Raw genomic sequence first — 24,257 nt, 5'->3', positions numbered from 1 at the left:
CTTCACTTACACATACATACATAAACAAGTGTATGTAAAACAGGTGCAATTTGAGTAAATGTTTATCTAGTTTTGACAATCTACTGCTGTCATACAAGATGTTATTATTGGAGGAAACTGAAGAGTATTTAACACCGACTTAAGAGACCACCTGAAGGTGTACGAGGTAGAGCACGCACTTTACCATGTGCAAGGACTCAGGTTTAATCCCAGTTCCAACTTGCAGGTGAGAAGCTTCGGGAGTAGTGGAGCAGTACTGCACGTACAACTCTGTCTTCCTCTCTCTCTCTGCCTTACCCTCTATAAAAATGAAATAATGTAAGATTTTTTAAAAATAATTCCTTATACAGTTCTATTTTTGGAACTTCTTACAAACTAATTTTTTAATTTATTTATATTGCTTCCAGAGTTTTTGTTGGGGTTCAGTGCTGGCACGATGAAGCCACAGTTCCTGGCTGTGACATTCCCTCCACCCCCATTTTATTGAATAGGACAGAGAGAAATTGAGAGGAGAAGATAAAGAGGGAAAGAGAAAAAGAGACAGAGACAGAGACAGAGAGACCAGAGCACTGTTCATTCCTGACACACATGCTGAGGTAGGATCCCGGGGCCTTCAGCAAGACACCTGCAGATCTGCTTCACTGATTGTGAAGTGTCCCTGCTGCAGGTGGTTGAGTGGGGGCTGGATCACAATTCCTTGCACAGATCCTTGCACGTAGTACTATGTGCACTCAACTGGGTGTACCACCACTTTAACCCCAAATATGTAATTATTTCAGAAGAGCGAGAAGTTTTTTAAAAGTTAGGTTCATTAATGACTAGAAATAAAGATACAGTGGTCCAGGAGGTAGGGCAGTGGATAAAGCATCATACCCTCAAGCATGAGGTCCTGAGTTCAATACCCGGCAGCAAATATACCAGAGTGACATCTGGTTTTTCTCTCTCCTCTCTCTCTCTTCTCCTATCTTTCTCATTAATAAATAAAATCTTTTTAAAAAAAAGAAAGAAGGGGAAGTTAAGCGCACACTGTGCAAAGAGCAGGGACAGGCATAAGGATCCCGGTTTGAGCCCCAGGCTCCCCACCTGCAGGGGAGTGGCTTCACAAGCAGTGAAACAGGTCTGCCGGTGTCTTTCTCTCCCCCTCCTCTCTTGATTTCTCTTTGTCCTATCCAACAATAACAATGATAAACAAGGGCAACAAAAGGGTAAAAATAGACTCCAGGAGCAGTTATTTCATAGTGTAGGCACCAAGCCCCAGCAATAACCCTGGAGGCAAAAAAAAGAAAAAGAGGCCGGTTGGTGGCACACGTGTTACAATGCACAAGGACCCCAGGTCAAGTCCCCGGTCCCGACCTACAGGGGGAAAGCTTCACAATCGGTGAAGCAGTGCTGCAGGTCTCTCTGTCTCTCTTCTTCTCTATCCCCCCTTCCCTCTTGATTTCTGGCTGTCTCTATCCAATAAATAAAGATAATAAAAAATGTATAAAAAAAAAAAGAAAAAGAAAAGAAAAGAAAGGAAATAAGGAGGGTGGAGGGTAGATAGCACAATGGTTATGCAAACACTGTCATGCCTGAGGCTCCAAAGTCCCAGGTTCAAGCCACAGAACCACCATAAACCAGAGGTGAGCAGTGAAGAAAGAAAGAAAGAAAGAAAGAAAGAAAGAAAGAAAGAAAGAAAGAAAGGAGATATATAAATATAAGATGAAACAAATATAGAATACTGTCAATAATAGAAAAATGTCTAAGGGCAGAGGTAGATAGCATAATGGTTATGCAAAGAGATTCTCATGCCTGAGGCTCCAAAGTCCCAGGTTCAATCCCCTGCACCACCATGAGCCAGAGTTTAACAGTGCTCTGGTAGAAAAGAAAAGAAAAGAAAAGAAAAGAAAAGAAAAGAAAAGAAAAGAAAAGAAAAGAAAAGAAAAGAAAAGAAAAGAAAAGAGATGAAATGAAAAGAAAAGAGATGAAAAGAAAAGAAAAGAAAAGAGATGAAAAGAAAAGAAAAGAGATGAAAAGAAAAGAGATGAAAAGAAAAGAAAAGAGATGAAAAGAAAAGAAAAGAGATGAAATGAAAAGAAAAGAAAAGAGATGAAAAGAAAAGAAAAGATGAAAAGAAAAGAGATGAAAAGAAAAAGAAAAATGTCTGCATGCATATGTGTTTTCTTAAGTATTAGGGGAAAATGTTGACAGAAATAAATCGGTAAAGAAGCATACCTACAGGTTCATCTTATAAATACACTAAACACAGAAAGGCATATATAAATCTATTTTTTTTCCTCCAGGGTTATCACTGGGGCTCGATGCCTACACTATGAATCCACTGCTCTTGCAGCTATTTTTCCCCCAATTTTTTTGGATAGGACAAAGAAAAATTGAAAGGGATGGGGAAGATAGGGGAAGAGAAAGACAGACACCTGCAGACTTGCTTCATTGCTTCTGAAGTGACACCCTGCCCCCGCAGTTGGGGAGCCGGGGCTGGAACCCGGATTCTTGAGAGGGTCCTTGTGCTTAGTATTTATTATGTGAGCTTAACCTGGTATGCAACTGCCCAGCCTCCAAAAAATAAGTATCTTAACATCCCAACAAACTCAATTACTACAGTTAGCCATAAACATTGTGGGGACTAGCACAATATAAACTTGCCTACACAGTCAAAAAAATTAGAATTTTTGACACCCACCCAATGCCCCCCCTATTATGCATTAACAAAGAATAAACCCAGAAACTTGCACTTGCATAATAACATTAAGCAAAGATACTGGCCTAGTCTTTTTTATTTTTGAAAAAGGAGAAAAATGCACAGAGGTGAGATACCATAGCATCACTACACCAGCCATGGAGTCAACCCAGTGTTGTCCATGATGCACCTATCTTGTGCTACCTGAGGTATCCCTCAGTTCTCCCTCAAAACATTACCAACAATCTACTGTTGACCAGGAGTCTTACCAATAAGTCATAAAGTTGCTTATGCTAAGAAAAAGAATGTAAATTTTTAAAATCCTGTATAACAGGACCTGAGTCATTCAAACCTATGTTGTTCAAGGGTCAAGTGTACCTCACTCAACTGTAATAATCTGAAAATGAAATATAAATAGTAATACTACTATTGCTACATTTTACTACCCCTTTGAAAATTTAACCTATCTTCAAAAAGAGTTGAAGTGCTACTCACTGTTTTTAAACCTTTCTTCAAATATTTAGATTTAAATGGCTAGCTTCTTTTATCAAACAGACTCCTTTCTTTTATAACTTCCTACAAGGATTCTATTAAAAAGTTATTTTATGGGAGTCGGGCTGTAGTGCAGCGGGTTAAGCGCAGGTGGCACAAAGCACAAGGACCGGCATAAGGATCCCGGTTCGAACCCCGGCTCCCCACCTGCAGGGGAGTCGCTTCACAGGTGGTGAAGCAGGTCTGCAGGTGTCTATCTTTCTCTCCTCCTCTCTGTCTTCCCCTCCTCTCTCCATTTCTCTCTGTCCTATCCAATAATAACTACAACAATAAAACAACAAGGGCAACAGAAGGGAATAAATAAATAAAATAAATATTTTTTTAAAAAGTTATTTTATATGCCTCTTGCTCATTGACTTCAATCTCCAAGGGCAAAGGTTTTTATTTTAGTTGCTCATGCTATTCTCAAACCACAATTTCAAGAAAATAGTCTAGGAAAACATCTATAATATGGTAACTATCGCTCAATACATTGTAATTATCTAAACTCACAGGAGGAAAACTATTTTAAGATAAGTTCATAAAAATGTTACATGTATTAGGTTGGATATATTAAGAGGAATGAATAAACTTAGCATGATTATGTATACATGCAATCAAATTCTTTTTAAAGAAATTATTTTGCTATTCTGAGGGTTCACTGCTCCAGACCAAGTTATTTATTTCATGAAATTTTAAAAATATTTATTATTGTCCCTTTTTGTTGCCCTTGTTTTTATTGTTGCTGTAATTATTGTTGTTATTGATGTCTTCATTGTTAGATATGACAGAGAGAAATGCAAAGAGGAGGGGAACACCGCCTGTCAAGCGACTCCCCTACAGGTGGGGGTCCGGGGGCTCAAACGGGGATCCTTACACTGGACCTAGTGCTGTGCACTTAACCCACTGCGCTACCACCCGACTCCCCGTGACATTTTTTAAACAGAGTTCAGCTGTGGTTTATGGTAGTGAGCTGGAATGAATCTGAGATGTTGGTGCCTCAGGTATTAGAGTCTTTTTCAGAACCATTATTCTATCCTCCCGCCTGCCCCTCCCTACTTATTTATTTGAGATAATAAAAAAAAAGAAAGAAACATAGAAGCTGAGACAGAGAGGGAAAGGTACTATAGCACCAAATCTTTCTTCAGTGTGGTGGGAGCTCAGCTATAAACAGGGTGGGGGCACATGACAAAGCAAGAGCATGATCCAAGAGAGCTATCTTATTGGTCCTCAAGCAAATTCTTAAGGAATGCTAGTGAAAATTGGCTCATATCCAAATTTATCATTTAAAAAGTACTGTCACCACCCCATCAGCTGGGGCCCTAGTCAAGGAGTCCTGAGATTCCCAAACAGACATGATGGGCCTAGACCTCGAATAAATCATTCTCTACATTGTTACTGGTCATCTCTATCAAGAACAACACAATAGACCCCTTTGTGGGCCCCCATAGGACCTTGCCCTCAACTTGGATCAATAACAGTCGAGAATATTCCATCCTCTGAAGAGAGGCTGGACAACATACTCTATGCTACACCTGAGGAAAATGCGTCCTGATATTGGGGCAGCTTGGAATGTTCCTACTCATGACCACAGAATGTGAGGTTGGATCTACAGGGATTCAGAGGTCACATAGGCTCCTATGCTGAATATGGGCCCCAGATCACATCAAATTGATGGGGTTTACAGTCAACTATATTTTACACCTTTCCCATATTTAGGAACTACTCTCTTCCCTGCCTGATCCAGCTTTCTGGTCCTTTTTCCAGCCATGATATCTGGCGGTGGGAATTGTGTAGAGTTGTACCCCTCTTATCCTATGGTTTTGTCAGTGTTTCCTTTTTACAAATAATTTTAAAAAGTACTGTCTACATAGTGTCTATTTTCAATATCCTTTGTGTTATTTTCTTCTTTAGAATTTCTACTAACAAAGACTAATTTTACTTTTTTTTTTTCTAACCAGAACACTGCTCAGATCTGGTTTCTGGTAGTGCTGATGGTTGAACCTGAGGCCCTGACACCTCAGGCACAAACATCTTTCGGCATAATCATTATGCTGTCTCCCTACCCCCAGTATTTACATTTGTTATTGGCAAAGTTGTCTTCATTTGTTCATCTAAAGTAATCAGTACCAAAAAACAATCAGAAGAATAATGTGAAAGGCAAGGCTTGTACTACAAAGTAGTTGAGGGAATGACATCATTGTAATGTTAAAATCTCAGCACTTCTCTGAATATATGTGTGAGAAGGAAAAAAGTTCACATTCCTAAAGCTAGGAGATAGCTCACCTTCCCATATCCAAACCTGGGTGTGAGTGCCAACACTACCACACACCAGAGGAAGCTCCACAGATGGTGAGGCGGTGCTGTGATGTCTTTCCCTCTCTCTCTAAAGAAAAAAAAAAAAGAATAAATTGTCCCAGAATTGGTGGAATTGTGTGTGCACAAGGTAAGGTAAGGCCTCCCTCTCTCTCTCCCTCTCTCTAACATATGTATACTATTAGGGGGAAAAAAGGAAATTAGCCTCTTTTTTATTTTTAAATTCTTTTTTAAATATTATTTATTCCCTTTTGTTGCCCTTGTTTTATTGTTGTAATTATTATTGTTGTTGTTACTGATGTCATTGTTGTTGGATAGGACAGAGAGAAATGGAGAGAGATGGGGAAGACAGAGAGAGAGAGAGAGAGAGAGAGGGAGAAATACAGACACCTGCAGATCTGCTTCACCATTTGTGGGGGCTCGAACCAGGATCCTTATGCCGGTCCTTGCCCTTCGCTCCACGTGCGGTTAACCTGCTGCGCTAGCGCACGACTCCCGGAAATCAGCCTTTCTAATCGGTCAACTAGTCCATCAGAACACCACAAAATAAATCAAAATACAGCACAATGATCTGGTCTAATGTTGGGTTTAGGAACTGTAGGCAGATGTGCCTTCAGATTACTTATCATATGTTACCATCTCTTAGCAACTAATGTATATACATCACTTCATTACAAAACTAGGTATGCGTAGTTCTAAACAGAAGAGATAAATAACAGACCTTCTTATGTGCAAAATCTAAGGAGATTTTGGAAAATGAAAATTATTTAAAATCAAACATGCTGAATTCACCGTGAAAGTTATTTAATCATGAAAATCAGTGTTACATAGCTTAAGATCAATTCAGTAGCCTAGAATTTGCTCCTAACTAATAACAATTATTTCTATACTCTTTAGCTCTTACTTAGTAAGAGTTCTGCCATCTAAAATGTTTGATATCGAGGTTAAGTATAAAATTCTGTTTTGAACACAAACCCACAATTTCTGTTTTTCCAAAGATAATTCTTTTTGCATATTTTATTTATTCATTTATTGACTAGTGACACAGAGAAACTGAGAGAGGAGAGAGAGACAGAGAAGGGGAGAGGGTAAGAAGGGAAGAGGGGAAGAGGGAAGGGGAGACTAGGAAGAGGAGGCAGGGAGGCAGATGGAGAGACCCACAGCATTGCTTCACTACATATGAAGCTTCCCTCCCCCACCCCAAAGGTGGGGATCAGAGACTATAACCTGGGTCTTTGCACAATCTAATGTGTGCACTTTAATCAAGTGTGCCAACAGCTAGCCCCCACAATTTCTCTTTTCAATGAATATCTATGTATTTACTAGTCTGAGAAAGAGAAAAACAGCATTATGCCAGCATATGCAGTGTCAGGATTTAAACTCAAGACCTCACACATATAAGTACTGTGCTCTACTACTGAGCCCTTATCCAACCACAGGTCAACAATGCACTTAAAATTAGATCCAAAAAGCTTAAAGTTTTAAAATATAGTATATCAAATTTCATTTGGCAACAAAACCTGATCTAAAGTATTCATTCCTTTAAGTGTAACTTCATATGTTTAGCTGCAGTAATTTTTGACTATGGGATAATGCCCTCTTGGGGCTACAATACTATACTTAATATTCTATATTATCTTTCTGAAAACCATAAAGTTGAAAAAATATTCAAAGAAATTAGGCCACAAAAACTTGAGGCAAGGGACTGTACATACCCAGTTACACTAGTAGACTAGTAGACTTCCATCTAGGCATCTGGTATAGCAGAGCACTGCACCATGTATATCATATTTGTTGTTGAAATCAACTCAATAGGTAAGAACTCCATAAAATAAATTTAATGTTTTATTAAAAACCAAAATTCACACTAATCCCACAAAAATCCAACTGGAATAAGTGGGACATCTTAACATGAGAAATGAAAGTGTTTAACATTCTTGGTATGATGCTAGGAATGCAATTACCTATGAAATCTACTTTATAATATTTTTAAATAAATTTCACCATGGGCAGCGGTAGATAGTATAATGGTTATGCAAAGAGACTCTCATGCCTAAGGCTCCAAAATCCCAGGTTCAATCCCCTATACCACCATTAACCAGGGCTGCCCATGTCTAAAACTTTAGGGGAACTATGGGGAGAGTGAAGATTGAGAACTCTGGTGGTGGGAATGGTGTGGATTCAAACCCCTGTCGACACGTAATTCTTTAATATAAAAATCTTAAAAATAAAAATAAATTAATAAAAAGAAAATGTCTGAAAGCTAAAAAAGAAAACTCTTAAAAAATAAATAAATTTTGTCAGGAAATAAATGTTTCTCCATGGTTAATTGACATTACACTGACTGAAAAGAAACAATTTGGGAAAAAGAGACATCTCACACAGTAGAACCCCCAGCCACCACATGGAGCACAATACAAAGGAGAAGCTTCATGAGTGGTGAAGCACTGCTGTGTTGTCTCCCCCTTTCTCCTCCTCTCTGCCTTTCACCTTACACTTAAGAGGGAAAAGACCTCTGGAGCAGTAGAATCAGGCAAGTGTGAAGCCCTGTGGGGTGGGGAAAATGGATTTGATGGAGGACTATTGATACTTTGGTGGTGGATGAAGTGTGGCAATATATTTTGAAGACGTGAAATTGAACATCTAAAACATTCCTAATTTTTTAAATCAGGGTTACCTCAAAAATAATTTTTAAATATTAAAGAGACAATGCAGGGGTCAGGTGGTGGGACACCTGGTAGAACATACACACTCTAATGCTCTAAGAACACAGATTCAAGCCCCTTGTCCACACTTGCATGAGGAACGCTTCACAAGTAAAGCTGTGTTGCACATTTTTTCACTTTCTCTCTCCCTCTCTATCTCCACCTGCTATCTCTACCCAAAAAATTAATAGAAACAATGCAAATAACAAATGTATAGTTAATATACAACTGCTCCTTTAAAACTTCAGTAACAATAGAAATTATTGTTTTAACTCTTTGTTTTTGTAGTAATACCCAACTAACCCAAATTCTAATGGTCCCAGTGCTCTCTGATCAGGTTGGGTAATCTGTCTAATTTTTTTTTCCTTTATATGGTGGGGTTAAAGAACAAACACCTGGGGTTGAGACAGAAGAGGAGAAAAGGAAGGACATTCAGAAGCAGTAGTAGGTATAGGTGTGACTTAAAATGGAAGAGAAGGCAGGAGCATAGAAAAAATGGACAAGATAGATACAGAGACAGACAGACAGTCAGTTACAGAAATAATAGTCAACCCGTATCTGTGATCTTAGGAGAACCACTGCAATTTCCAATGGAGGGAATGGGGACACAGAGCTCTGGTGGTGGGAACAGTGTGGAACTGTATCGCCCTTATTTTATAATTTTGTAAATCACTAATAAAAAAAATAATAGTCAATTGTAGGCATGTAGAAAAAAATCTGGAGTCAAGAAAAAGCTCACTTTGTAGGACATGTGTCTTACCATAATTGAGGCTCCAAGATCAAGCCCCAGCAACATGGAGCACAAGAGCCCCAAGGAAACTCCACCAATGGTGAATAATGTTGTGGTGTTGCTCTCTGTCTATCTCTAAAATAAAAGAATGCAAAAAGTCAGCCTAGAAGAGGCACAAATCATGCATATATATGAGACTAAGCACCACAAAAAAATCAGGAAAAAGAAAAAGACAAAATATCCATTCATGTCATTAGACAATTGATGAATATTAACGAAGAGCTTTAAAGTTTTTCTTCAGGGAAAAATAATACTGACACTGAAATTTTGTTATTTACCCAACAGACTTCAAATACTTAATATAGAATATTAACAATGCTTGAAATACCTTCTAATGATGGCATAAAAATAAAGTTAGGTTTTCTATTACAATGCTAAGGGATTTTTAAATAATCCTTTCTTAAACAGTATCCTTGAGTTTGAATTGACTTCAGGGAAAATGAAACAATACAGAATTTCTAAAGATGGTGAAAGTATGTTATAGACTTATTACATACCTGAAGATTGGCAAAATCCAGTATGAGAAGACAGCACTAAGTTTTCATTCACAGGTTTAATTTTCTGTTCATCACTGCTCCCCTCACCTACAGAATTATGATCATCATCTCCAATATCAGAAGAAGATGAGGAAATAATGTCAGCTTGTTTCCTTTTAGTGCTTGTTCGTACAGAATTTTTCATTTTCTCCTTAACACTTCCTGTCTTTTTCTTAGCTAGAGTTCTTTGCTTTGGTTTTTTATTATCTTCAGAACTTTCTTCAGCATCAGAAGACGATGAGCCACTCTGTACTTCCTTGGTACTTCTCTTTGAATTTAAATTCCGTCTTTCCCTCAATTCTATTCTTTTCAGTCTTTTAGCAGAAGAATCACAACGCTCTTCCTTTATGGAATATTTCTCAGTATCAGTTGACGAACCATCTTGTCTCTTCCCTGGACTCTTTTCAGACAAATTACCGCTTTTTTTCTTCTCTCTACTGGAAGCTCCATTTTTACTCCTTTTATCTTCTGAAGAATCACCACTATCTATTTTCCCTGGTGACTTCTCCGTATTATCAGAAAAATCATCCTTCCTTTTAGAAGTTTTATCTTTTATTTTTTTACTTTTCTTTTCTCCATTAGTTGTGTCATTCTTGCTTTGTTTTATGCTTTGGGGAAAATGACAGGTTTCTTCTCTATCAGGTGACTTCTCTGTGCCGTCCGATGATGATTCATATTGCTGTTCCACTTTAATTACTTTTTTCTTGAAGTCCATAGTTTTCTTTCCTTTATGCTCAGCTCCTTTTTTGTTCTCCTTTTTATCATCATCAGAGGATTCATCACTCAACTCTTTCTTTGGAGATTCCTCCGCAACAGACCCACCACTCTGTACTTTCTTACATGTTTTGGTTTTTAGATGTTTCCTCTTTTCTTTAGTTTCATCAATCTTTGTGTCTTCTGGAGAATTGAAACTCTCTTCTTTCCCAGAAATTGGCTTATAAGCACTATCAGAGGAGACACCTGGCAACTGTTTTTTAGAAAGTCTATCTCTTAATTCCATGGTGATCTTGTCTTTATCAGCTGTGCCTTCTACTAAAGAGCAATTTCCCTTCTCTTGTTTTCTTTCAGCATCATCAGATGACCCTTCTTGTGCAGACTTCAAACTTTTCTGTCCTGGTTTATCTAATCCCGTTTTGTTGTGTTTTTCATCTTCAGAAGAATCATAAACTTCTTTATTTGGAACTCTTTTTCTGGTTGTTCTCACAGCCCCAATTTTACTCATACTCTTTATCTCTTTTTCTAATTCTGAGTCATAGTTGGAAGATTCAGACTGGTTCTGTCGTTTCTTTTTAGAAATTATAGACCTTTTAGCTGATTTTCCTGTTTTTATATCAAAATCTGAACCAGAAGTAGAACTCTTTCGCTTCCTTTTTCCTTTACCGTCTTTCTTGGTTTGAGTTTTTAAATCATACAAAGTGTTCTCATGATTTGTATGAGTGTCATTAATGTCAGTGTCTGAAGAAGAACTGTGACTCATCCTGGATACCTCTTTTAGGATTGCTAACATTTCATCAGAATCTGAATTCTGCTCCACAATCTCAGACTGCTTAGATTTAGGCAATTTATTAGGTTTAGGATTATCTGTACTACTATCAGAAGAATTCCGCTTATCTTTCTTTCGCACTGTAACTGATAGTTTTTGTTTCTCCTTAACGGTTTCATTACCTTCTTCGTCTGAATTAGATGTTGCAGGGTTAGTTTCTGTCTGTCTTCTCAAAGGGGTAGTCTTTACACGTGGGGATCTTCTAAGATCAGATTCTTCAGAAACCAATGGAACTTCACTTTCAATTAAGTGCTCACTATCATTGTTTTCCTGTGCAAGTTCACAATTTGCTGGCTTGGGTTTAAGATCAGAACTTTTATTACCAACTTTATCTTGTGGAACTTCTTGACAATCTGTACCTTTAATGGGGGAATTTGTAAGAGAAACAGGGGTAAGTTTAACATACAATTCTTTTGTTACTTTAGTTTTTGATTTAATGGAGCCTCTGTTGTCTTTTGAAGTGGTATTTAATTTTACAGAAGGATTCTCCATTTCTTGCTCAGTTCCACTGTAGCCATCTCCATGATAATCAGCTGAATTCTGAACTTCCATAGCAGTCTCAAGGTTTTCAAAAATATCTTCTGGAACTGAAGAGGGAACTGACACAATGTCCATGTCTAAGTCTTCAGAAGTATTAGCAGGTTCATACTGAGGTTCTTTTTTATCATATTTCTTATGTTCACCACTGGTGCTTTTATGTCCTCTTTGTTCCTCTGCTGTAACATTCTGATCCACACACTCACTATCTAAATGCTTTCTTGACAGTTTAGCCTCTGACTTTGAAATATCCCTTTTCTCCAAAGTACAGGATTTGTCTCCTTTACGTATTTTTGTTTCAGACTTACAGTCTATGATTTTATGTTCTTTGGTATTTTTCTCATTTACAACATCCAAAGCACTAATCTCAAAGTTTAAATCTTCTTCTAATGCAAAATGAGCTTTCTTAATATCAGCCAATACAGATTTGAAAGCCTTAAGCTGACGTAACTTAACAATAGAATTGATTTCTGAATCATCTGTTGCCTGTTTCAGAAATTTAACATAACTGGAGTTCATGCTAGATGTGGTCTCAATCAGCTTTTTTGCCTTTTTAATCATCTCTTTGGGCACGATTAGTGCTGAGTATGTATAGGTCACAGAACCAGAACATAAATCCTCTACTTTCTTTTCTTCTCCATTACAATTAGAACTACTTTTCTTGGGAGAAAATCTAGGTGTATGGTCATATACTTTATTACTCTTTTCAATTTCAACTTTTATCTTCTTCTTGTTCTGTTGCAACAATTGTTCTAAATTTTCAAATACGCTGTTACATGCAGTGACCAAGTCCAACAAAGGCTCCGGGTTACAAATGTAGCAATACCATTGGTTGTTTTCATCCATTATTGTAGACAGTTCCTTTCGACCAAGGTTGCGGAGAATGCATTTCTTGCAGAAAGCATTATGGCAAAAGTCACAACAAATCAAATTACCACCTTCTGCACACCATCTGAAATTATATAAAGGTTAAAATATTATTCACAAATAAAATTATTATTAAATATTTTCAATATTATAGCAATCTAAGTGTTCATGTCACCAATTTTAACAGCAAAGCAATTTAAGTCCGCTGATTATTCTTCATTATAACGTAAAAGACATAAAGCTGAGGTTTGTGGCAAAGAACAACCTTTAACTCAGGACATCACTGGTGGTATAATAAAATAACTGACCCAATAACAGACTAGATAAGAACCTGTCCTCCCCCTCACCAAAGTTCATCCTGATTACCTACCTACATTGTTCATCCATCCCATCTGAGTCACGGCTAATATCATCACTCATGTAATATTTAAAACAGTTCTATTAAAAGAAAAAGAACATTTTATTAATAGCATTCATAAGAGAAAAAGAACCTCTATTTTTTACATGAATATGCTTGTATTGACATGCATATGACCCAGGTTTAAGCCCCAATATGGTAGGTACTATTATACCAGATGAATTTTTGTTTTCTCACTCTACCTGTCTCTTATGTGATAATAAAGCTCTACATAAAACATATTAAATGTTGCTATTTAATAAAATTAATGCTTATCACATATAAGCAGCTACTGTATGTATAGCTAAGCAAAATTCTACAACATAATTGTTATATTTACTACATAACATAGATGGTATTACACAAATTATGAGAGAAAGGCTAAGGGATTCCTTAGCCTATACATAAATCTCCTAACTAGTACAATAAGAAGCACAGTCAGTACTCAGATTCAAGTCTAATGACTTTCAATTCATTTTCACTAGACATAGTAGGGACCGTTCAATGCTCACTGACGAAAGCTACTAAATGGAATTTCCAGGGGACATGGCCATGGAGTAGCAGCAACCTAAAGATCATGCCTACAGACAACTAGATAAAGTAACAAAACCCAGCACAGGCACATGTGGTAAGAGGCACAAGACAAAAGCAGCTTAAGTTGGGAATTAGCAGCCAGCAGCCAGCAACCAGCAGCTAGCAGCCACAACAGAACACAGGTTCTGCCTAAGAAGTCAGAGGAAATGTGTTGGGTAGGAAGAGTCAGGGAGAGAGGGATGAATACTGGCCGCCTTCACATGACCCTGCCTCGGTAGGCAGGGTCAGCAAGGAAGAACACAGGGTGAATATTGGACAAGGAGTAGTGTATCGCACCAAAACAAGGTACTATGGGCAAGGATCACAAGAGGGTATGGTCCTAGGTTGGGATAAGAGTATTTTGTAGACACCATCATGAAGAGCTGGGAAACCGTACCCATGTGTAGACAACTGTGCTACAAACCACTACCCCCCCCAATAAAAATGGACAAAAAATTAAAAGTCTACTAATTGCTGAAATGCTCTGGTCTTTTTTAATGATGTTGTTTTCTCTTTAGTGCTTTTTCATATTTCCTACATCTTATTTTATTTTTCTCATCCTTCCTATCATACATAACACCTTGAGTTTCTTTAGTTTGATGTTTATTTCTGAAATCACACTGTCCTTTAGCTGTCTTATTTTACAGAGTTCTATCACTGCTACTTCCTGTTTACCCTTTTCTTTTGACTAACAACCACCTCCAGATATCTGCCTGTTCCTTTAGCATGCATCTTTTTACTTGCCAAGTTTCTTCTTACATAAGTTAAAATTAATACAATACTGTGTATTATTTTTTCTTAAATTTATTTTCTTTTTCTTCTTCTTCTTTACCACTGCTCAGCTCTGGCTTATGGTGGTGCAGAGGATTGAGCCTGGGACTTTGGAGCCTCAGATATGAGAATCTTTTTACATAGCCATTATGCTATCTACCCCCACCCTTTAAGTTTATTTTCTTCACAAAGCTGAGACTTTCTATTTTTCCTAGACTACACTGTATTAACCTGAGTATTATGTATTCAATTTTTATATTATTTACATTTGTATGAGATGATTTTCCTAGGACAAACTATTGTAAGAATAGGTGGGAGTATGAGGAGGCAGCTTACTCAATACAGCATTTGCTTTGCCGTATATAAAGGCCAATGTTTAAGATATGGCACTACAAGATACTACCATGGACGGTACCAGGGGAACTCCATGGATGGTAGACCAATGCTGTCCTTTCCCTTTCTCCATATATTACTAACTTAAAAAAATTAAAATAAGCTGGAATTGACAAGTTGCACCAAAGTAAAAGACTCTGGGGTGGGGTGGGGGGACAATATAGGTCCAAAAAGGATGACAGAGGACCTAGTGGGGGTTGTACTGCTATATGGAAAACTGGGAAATGTTATGCATGTACAAACTATTGTATTTACTGTCAAATATAAAATATTAATTACCCAATAAAGAAATTAAAAAAAAAAACTCCTGAGGCCTGGTGGTGGCACTCCTAGTTGAGTACATACTATAATGCCAAGGGGAAGAGCTTTGCAGGGGGGGAAACTTTGTGAGTGGTGAAGCAGGTCTGCCGCTGTCTCTCTGTCTCTTTCCCTCTCTATCACCCCCTTCCCTCTCAATTTCTTGCTATCTTTACCCAATAAATAAATAAAGGAAATAAAAAAACTTAAAATAAAAAAATTGGGTACAAGAGACAGCTTGGCTGAATTCTGTATGAAAGAAGTCTTGAGTTCACACACACACACACACACACACACATCATCATCATCATCATCATCATAATCATCATCATCACCATCACCTTGCCCCTCTCCCTCTCTCTCTCTCTCTCTCACTTTCTTTCTTCTTCTTCTTCTTTAATAAAAGAAGCGGAAAGAGAAGGGGCAAAGCAAACGCTGTATTGAGTAATCTGTCTCCACATACTCCCACCAATCATTCTTACAACAGTTTGTCCCAGGAAAATGGTTGTTTTGGGGAGTGGAGAAAACCGAACTGTGGTGCTGGGTAGAGAGTGGAACTATACCCCTATAACCTTGTGATCTAGTAAACCATTAATAAATCAGTAATAAAAATTAAAGAATTAAATAAAAATAGTAATCATATCAAGTATCTTTGTATTGCCAGCAGGGTTATCAAGTGGCTTGGTGACTGTACAACAAACCCATCACTCTTATCAACCATTTTCTTTTCATTTTTTAAATATTTATTTTTCTCTTAACTAGAGACAGGAAACTTGAGAGGAAAGGGGGAGAGGGGTAAAGACAGAAACATTTGCAGACCTACTTTGCCACTTGTGAAGCTTTCTCCCTGCAGGTGGGGACCAGGAACTTGAACCGGGGTCCTTGAGCATTGTAATGTGAGTGCTTAACCAAGGAACCATCACCTGGCCTTGGCAACCATTTTCTTTCCTTGTTATTTATTTATTTATTTATTGGACAGGGCAGAAAGAAACTGAAAGGGGAGAGAAATATGGAGAGGGAGAGGGAGAGAGAAAAACCTGCAACACTGCTTCACCTGTGCAGGTGGGAATTGAGGGGGTTTGAATCTGGGTCCTTGTATATGGTGGCTGTATGTGTGTGTGCTCACCCAGGAGCACCACCACCCATTCCTTCAACTATCTTTTTCAATCATAGCGATATGAGGTTAGAAATAAACAACAGGGGGTCAGGTGGTAGCACAGTGGGTTAAGCGCACATGGCGCAAAGCCCAAGGACAGGTGTAAGGATCCCGGTTCAAGTCCCCGGCTCCCCACCTGCAGGTGAGTCGCTTCACAAGTGGTGAAGCAGGTCTGCAGGTGTCTTTCTCTCCCTCTCTCTCTCCCACTCCTCTCTCCATTTCTCTATGTCCTATCCAACTACAGTGACATCAATAACAAAAATAACAACTACAACAACGGGGAAAAAAGGGAAAATTGAAGAAAAAAAGAAACAAGAAAATATCACATTTTTGAAGACTAAACAACATGTATTTGAATAATCCATCAACAAAGAAAATAAAGGAGAGACTGAAATTACCCGGAAAAAAACAAACAGAAGGAAGCCGGGCGGCGATGCAGCAGGTTGAGCGCAAGTGGTGCAAAGCACAGGGACCGGCGTAAGGATCCTGCTTCGAGCCCCCGGCTCCCCATCTGCAGGGGAGTTGCTTCACAGGCAGTGAAGCAGGTCTGCAGGTGTCTATCTTTCTCTCCCCCTCTGTCTTCCCCACCTCTCTCAATTTCTCTCTATCGTATCCAACAAAAATGGCAACAATAATAGTAACAACAACTCCGATGAACAACAAGGGCAACAAAAGAGAAAAAAATGGCCTCCAGGAGTGGTAGATTTGTGGTGCAGGCACCAAGCTCCAACAATAACCCTGGAGGCAAAAAAATAAAAAATAAACAGAGGAGTTATCAGATCCAATGAGATATAACAGTATTCCATAGGGTATGTGCCTACCTTCATAGCAGCAGTATACATAACAGACAGAACATGGAATAACCTAAACACCCAACAATAGATGGCTAGATAAAGACACTATGATATTCAGGGGGTTGGGTGGTGGCATAGCGGGTTAAGTACACGTGGCACAAAGTGCACCGACTGGCATCAGGATCCCAGTTTGAGCCCCCAGCTCCCCACCTGCAGTGGAGTCACTTCACAGGTGGTGAATCAGGTCTGCAGGTGTCCATCTTTCTCTCCCCCTCTCTGTCTTCCCCTCCTCTCTCAGTTTCTCTATGCTCTATCCAACAACAGTAATAACAACGATGATAACAAGAGCAACAAAAGGGAAAAAAATTTTAAACAGTAAATATAATTTAAAAAAAGAAGCTATGAAGTAGGTCTGCAGATGTCTATCTTTCTCTCCCCCTCTGTCTTTCCCTCCTCTATCCATTTCTCTATGTCCTATATATTAATAACTACAACAATAAAAAACAAGGGCAACAAAAGGGAAAGTAAATAAATATTTTAAAAATCTTTTTGGTTGAATGGAATTATATTTTTGATAGTAAGTATAATAAGCTATATATATATATATATATATATATATATATATATATATATATCCTTGAATCCCATAGTACTGTAAGCCAAAGTTAAATCAATTAAAAAAAAAACCTAACTCAGGAGTAATCTTAGCAGTGATATGAATTTAAGATGCTAGAATCTTGGTATTCTAGTTTTTTTAAATTTATTTCTTCCATTTTAAATTAATTTTTACTAGTGACTTAACAAAGTTCTACGAGGTTGAAATATCAACCACACCATACCATACCCACCACCAATGTTCTGTCCATCCATCTTCCACCTCATCCCCGCAAACCATTATAGTTGTGACAGTCTTAGAAGCAATTTGGCTACTTTTTTTAAGTCTATTTATTCCCTTTTGTTGCCCTTGTTGTTTTTTATTGTTGTAGCTATTATTGTTGTCGTCGTTGTTGGATAGGACATAGAGAAATGGAGAGAAGAGGGGAAGACGGGGGGGGGGGGAAGAGAAAGATAGACACCTGCAGACCTGCTTCGCCGCCTGTGAAATGACTCCCCTGCAGGTGGGGAGCTGGGGGCTCGAATCGGGATCCTTACTCCCTGCGCTTTGTGCCACCTACACTTAACCCGCTGCGCTACCTCCCGACTCCAGGCTACTTTATTTTTAAAATAAATTCACGTTTCAATTATCTATGTTCCACATATGAACAAAACCATCTAAGTTATTTTTACCTCCTAATGTCACTAAGCATAATCATCTCCAGTCCTGTCCATTTTGTCCCAAAGGATACAGTATCATCTTTTAATCACAGGGTGGTATTGCATTGTGTATCCCATAATTTGCTATTAACTCTGAGCCAGAGAGATAGTTGACTGAGTAGAGCATGTGGCTTACCATGTGTGTAGTTCAGGTTTTAGCCCTGGTACCACATGGGAGAATGATGGCAGTAAGGGAAGTTTCAGTGCTGTGGTGGTTCTCCCTATGTCTCTCTGAATGAAAAAGTTCACCCTGGAGCAGTGATAGCATGTATGCAGAAAGCCTCAACTCCATAAAAAATTCATTAAATCAAAAAAATTCATTAACTCAACATTATTATTAATAAAAAGGTTTATTACTAGAAGGGAACACATTTCCAGCAAACTTGCAGGCTTAGGGCCCAGGAGTTTCCAGGTTCAACCGCCAGAACAACCATATACCAAAGTTGAAAACTCCTCTACTTGCTTGCTCTTGTTTTATCATTAAAATAAATAAGTCCAAAGAAGACATACAGAATGTTGTACCCCTAACACATAGAAAACATTTTTTTAAATATTTATTTATTCCCTTTTGTTGTCCTTGTTTTTATATTGTTGTAGTTATTATTGATGTCATCGTTGTTGGACAGGACAAAGAGAAATGGAGAGAGGAGGGGAAAAAAGAGAGGAGAGAAAGACAGACACCTGCAGACCTGCTTCACTGCTTGTGAAGTGACTCCTGCAGGTGGGTAGCCGGGGGCTCAAACCAGGATCCTTACGCCAGTCCTTGCTCTTTGTGGCACCTTAACCTGCTGTGCTACCACCCGACTCCCTAGAAAACATTTATAAGGGGCCAGGCAGTGGTGCACCTGGTTAAGTGCACATATTACAGTGTGCAAGGACCTGAGTTCAAGCCCCTGTTCTCTATCTGAAGCAGGGGGAAAGCTTCACAGGTGTTGAAGCAGGGCTGCTTGAGTCTGTCTCTTTTCTTCCCTCTATTTCCCCCTCACCTCTCCATTTCTCTCTCTATCAAGTAAATAAATAAATCATTTTTAGTTGCATTATCTCCGTATCACATTAAAATCCTACCGTATATGAAAATACAGATTTGGGAGAATAGGATATATATGAGGAAATATATGTTGTGACACACATCAAGTTTTCCAGTTGGTGTATTGAATCAAAGTAAAAGACTCTGGGATGTGTGTGGCGGGGGTATACAGGTTCTGGGAGAGAATGATAGAGGACCTGGTGGGGGTTGTATTGTTATGTGGAAAACAGAGAAATGTTATGCATGTACAAACTACTGTATTTACTGTTGAATGTAAAACATTAATCACTCAATAAAGGAAAAAAAATTTTAAAGGTTTCCAATGTACGAGTCTCGCACACCTTTGATTACCATTTGATTTCTGCCTAGATTATACTGAACCAATATAATCAATATAATCACCAGGTTAATTACTATTTATATTTCAGATATCTGCTTATATAATATGCATTATAAAGACACCTTTCCCAACTTTCATTAAACAGTCTTCTTCTGTGTGCTCCTAAGGTGAGCAGTATCTCCCTTATCCTGGCACCTATAGGGTTTTTTATATATCTGTCATCCCTGCTTTTTTATATCCATCATCCCTTTAAAGACAGAAACCATTTCCACATTCCTCATCATTGTGTATCAAAAGTCTAAATTAACCTAACCCTAAATTAGTAAGCATTTCTGGAATGTATTATCAATAGGTCACTCGTTACATACCTTACAAATAAGAACTTGCAGTGAAGGGTGTCTATAAATGGAATCTTTCTGAAAATGATTGACTTGTTGTCCACAAGCTGTACAGCTCACAATTCCATGAAGACCATCTTCTAGGAAGAAGCAGTGACCATTATTTAGGCATACACAATCATACATAAAAATAATTACTTAGGCAGGTCTGCGATTTTTTTATTGGTAATTACAAATTCTTACATTTCTTGGGGAAATTACATTATGTATGTCCAGTAAAAAGATAAATAATTTTATGAACTCAAATTTTATTGGCAACCATGACAAATAACAACATTATAAATCCTGGGGGCTGGGCAGTAGTGCAGTGGGATAAGCATACATGGCGCAAAGTGTTGAGGACCGGTTTAAGGATCCCGGTTCGAGCCACCAGCTCTCCACCTGCAGGGGGGTCGCTTCGAAAGTGGTGATGCAGGTCTGCAGGTGTCTATCTTTGTCTCCTCCTCTCTGTCTTCCCCTCCTCGCTCAATCTCTCTGTCCTATCCAACAACAACAACAACAGCTATAACAATAACAACCACAGCAAGGGCAACAAAATAGGAAAAATAGCCTCCAGGAGCAGTGGATTCATAGTGCTGGCACCAAGCCCCAGTGATAACCCTGAAGGCAAAAAAAAAAAAAAAAAAAGAAAAGAAAAGAAAGAAAGAAAGAAATCCTATTGGTTTCCACTTAAAAATGAAAACCTTACTTCAAAGGACAACTTTATATAAAAGAACAAACTCCATAAAAGATGCTTTGGAACAGGGGTGAAGAGCTCTTTTTCATTTTGCTATTTCTATACAAAAACATTCAGTATTGCTCCTTTTACTTTTTCTATTTTAACCAGAGCACTGCTCAGCTCCGGCTTGTAGTGGTGCTGAGGACTGGATATGCAGAGATATGCAGGGTTTGTTTGTTTGTTTGTTTGTTTGTTTGTTTGTTTGTTTGTTTTTTGCATAACTACTAAGCTTTCCCCCATGCCAGTATGGCTTCTTCAAGAATGGGAAGGCAAGTGACATAATAAACAGATTATTTTTGTAATCCTTTACATTTCTGGTACGTGATGAGCTTTTTATTCTCAAACTGGAATTGTCAACACAGATGATTCAATTCACTATGTGAAAACCTGGTGATTTTATGTTATCAATTTTCTTCCTAAGAATTTCTTCAATCCACAATCCTCGTTAACTTTCCTTCTTTCTATACCTATACCACTACCACATCATACCAACACTGCCTGCTAGTTCCTAATAAAGACAAGTAAGACTTGCAGGTATAGCTTTCTTTGCAGAACAAAACTTTGAAATGCCTGGAGAGAAATGAGAGCATCATTCCACAATATCTGCAGGTTAACAGACTGAAGATAATCTATGCAACAAAGAATAAGAGAAAAACCTCTCCTGCTTCATTCTTGCCCCCTAGTTCTACTTAGGGCAGTGCTTTATAATCTAGGTTGACACTAGAATCAGCTGGAGAATTTTATTGAAAGAAAAAAACAGTCATTCCTATACCTAACCCACTAAATGGGAATCTATAAGACTTTTTTTTTCAAGTTTTACAGATGATTCTGATGTGAAACCAACACCTTGATTCGAATAAGACAGAAGATTGTAACTCAAAAGAAGCCAGTATCCTCTGTCTCTGCGAATGCAGACCAAAATTTTATCACAAATATTTGAGGAAGCTTAAAAAAAAAAAGCTTAATCAAGGTTTAACAATAACATTATACTTTTTCAGTAACTAAAGAAAATCTGAAAGCTAATTCTATAAGCTATAAACTTTTTATTTTAAATCATATTGTTCTACACTGGTGTCCAAGTATTCACATATTCTATATTTGTACTAACAAACAGTGTGCCTTTTCATTTCAAATAATGATTGTATTCAGAAAAACTAACAAAAGGTAGTTTGAACTTTCATCCAATGTTAGTATTTAAATGTTCAACAAATGTTAATATTCATTAAAAATTTTATGTTTGAACAAATATACCAAATTAACAAAACTAGGAATTAAACAAAACTAAGTAATCCTTTGAAGAATTTCTCCCATATGCAGACAAGAATTATACGGATGATATTCACTACAGTACCAATTAAGAAATTAGAAAGCAAAAAACTTCACATATGGGAAATAAAATGTGTGTTTCAGTGATACAACAGAATCTATAAGACAATGAAAAGTAAAAAGTAGACCTATATCTACTAACATCGACACATTTCAATTTTTTTCTGAATGGGAAATGTTGCAACTGGATATACAGGATACTAATTATTTTTAATAAAAATGAAGCCCTAATGAATATTTTCCCTATAAAAATAGACAGGTACATATGAATGGACCTGGGAGACGGTTCAGTGGCTAAAGTGCATGCCTTATCAAGCATAGGCCTTGATATAGACAGCACCAAGGGAGTGTTCTGCATGATGAAGTGTTGCTTGGCAACTCTGACTTATTCTCCCCCCCCCCCGTGTGTGTGTGTGTGTGTGTGTGTGTGTGTGTGTGTGTGTGTGTGTGTGTGATGTTGGGCGAGGAAAACAGTCAGGGTATCACATATATAAATAGCCATGTGTTCATTACCTAAAACCAAATATATAATAGTAGGGAAGCAGAGCATAAAAACCATGCACACGGGGCCAGGAGGTGGCACACCTGGTTGAGCACACATGTTACAGTGCGTAAGGACCTGGGTTCAAGCCCCCGGTCCCCACCTGCAGGGGGAAACTTCATAAAAGGTAAGCAGGGCTGCAGGTGTCTCTCTCCCTCTCTATCTCCCCCTTCCCTCTCAATTTCTGGCTGTCTCTAACCAATAAATAAAGATCAAAAAATAATAACAAGAAAAAGAAAAAAACAACCATGCAAATACCTACAGGCATATAAACCTCACTATTATCAGTACTTAGGAATAAGAGGAAGAAAAAATGGAAGATAATAACTAAAGCATTATTTTATTTGAGATATAAAACAAATTATTGTAAAATGCTGAAGTATGGCTATGTATTTTATATGTGCATGCATTTAAAATTTTTAGTTTTAGTAATGAAGTATCTTGATTAAAATGCAGTATATAAACAGAAATACGTATTTTCATTTAAGCCTAACACATTTTAATGGCTTATGAAAGAGAAAATATTGTAAAATTTTTTACTAAGAACTAAACTAGGAAAAAGAAATAAAAATGGGCTACGGTATTTTTAAAAGCATCTTCTGAAATTATTCTGATATAATTTTGTGCCTTGACTGTATTTAAAATAAATTAAGATTATTTATACATAAAGTTTATTTTCTTAACATTTCCTAAATTAGACTTAAATTTCAGAACTGAATTTCCTACCAAGTTTAAGGATTGTTTGTTTGTTTAAGCAGAATACCACACAACTCTTACTATTATCAGGGACTGAATCTCTCACCTCTCCTGAGAAGTCCTGTACACTACTGTTTAGCTATCTCCATTGGCCTGGGAAGCTTAAAAATGGCAACTGTATATCACAGATCACAAATGTATTATGTGTACACATACTTACACAGAGCAAAACTTCCTATGTGGTTTTTGACAACATTAAAAGATATAGCAAATCAAGTTTAATATTTAGGGGCTACTAATGACTAGGTTTTGTCAGATTATACAAGCATTTTTATACAGAACACTCAAAAAAAAATGCTCCAGAAACCTATTGGCTCAGATCAAATACCAACAGCATTGCAGAGTATCATTAGGAACATCCTGCCTAACAATTGTGGTTCTTTTACTGTTCTCAGTGCTTATCTCCATTTCAGACACTAACAGTTCCTGAGTTTCTCCCGGAAGGACACTATTTAGATGCTAATTTTGAAACAATGCATAATTCTTTAGTCTCTATTACAGTAGATCAAAGCAAGAAACTCTAGCTACTGATCCTTAGCTCAACCCTCACTTGCTCATTCAGTTAAGTTTTAAGAATACTACTTTGGGTGAATTCTGTTGCTACAATGGCAGTTTGCCTATTCTGAACTATATTCTCGGTTTTCTTTTTGCTTGAAAGATGCTGAACACTCCCTAGTAGATACAACATTTTCCTCATTTCCTCCAATTTAATTAATTGTTTAATCAGAAAAAAATTGTATACATATCCTATACATATCATAGTTGTATTAAGATAATACTATAGGGATTGAAATAAAATTTCACTAATATAAGAACCATGCTATAACTTCACAACACAAATAAAGTACACAGACATGTTTCCATTCTATTTCTATTTAGGAAATTAGGATTATGGGCTATGTTTCTAAATTAATCCTAATAATGCTGAGTTTCTATAGATGATTAGCCAATATG

The 24,257-nt window shown here is 37.6% G+C and overlaps 1 protein-coding gene across 7 annotated transcripts in view; it reads right to left on the bottom strand.

Moving 5' to 3' along the window:
- The window catches only part of ATRX (ATRX chromatin remodeler), a 217,354-nt gene that overhangs the window by 130,202 nt on the left and 62,895 nt on the right, over positions 1–24,257 (bottom strand). For 5 of the 7 annotated variants that reach the window (XM_060183149.1, XM_060183145.1, XM_060183147.1 and 2 more), the window contains 3 exons: positions 19,933–20,042; positions 12,873–12,940; positions 9,517–12,587 (listed from right to left, as the gene is read on the bottom strand). In XM_060183149.1, coding sequence (XP_060039132.1) covers positions 9,517–12,587; positions 12,873–12,940; positions 19,933–20,042 — 3,249 coding nt within the window. The remainder of the gene's footprint in view (positions 1–9,516; positions 12,588–12,872; positions 12,941–19,932; positions 20,043–24,257) is intronic. The other 2 variants (XM_060183146.1, XM_060183150.1) reach the window with 1 other exon arrangement.

The sequence above is a fragment of the Erinaceus europaeus genome, chromosome X (assembly GCF_950295315.1).
Source record: "Erinaceus europaeus chromosome X, mEriEur2.1, whole genome shotgun sequence".
NCBI lineage: Eukaryota > Metazoa > Chordata > Mammalia > Eulipotyphla > Erinaceidae > Erinaceus > Erinaceus europaeus.
The sequence above is the reverse complement of the archived record's forward strand: the minus strand, read 5'-3'. Positions and strand labels throughout refer to the sequence as shown.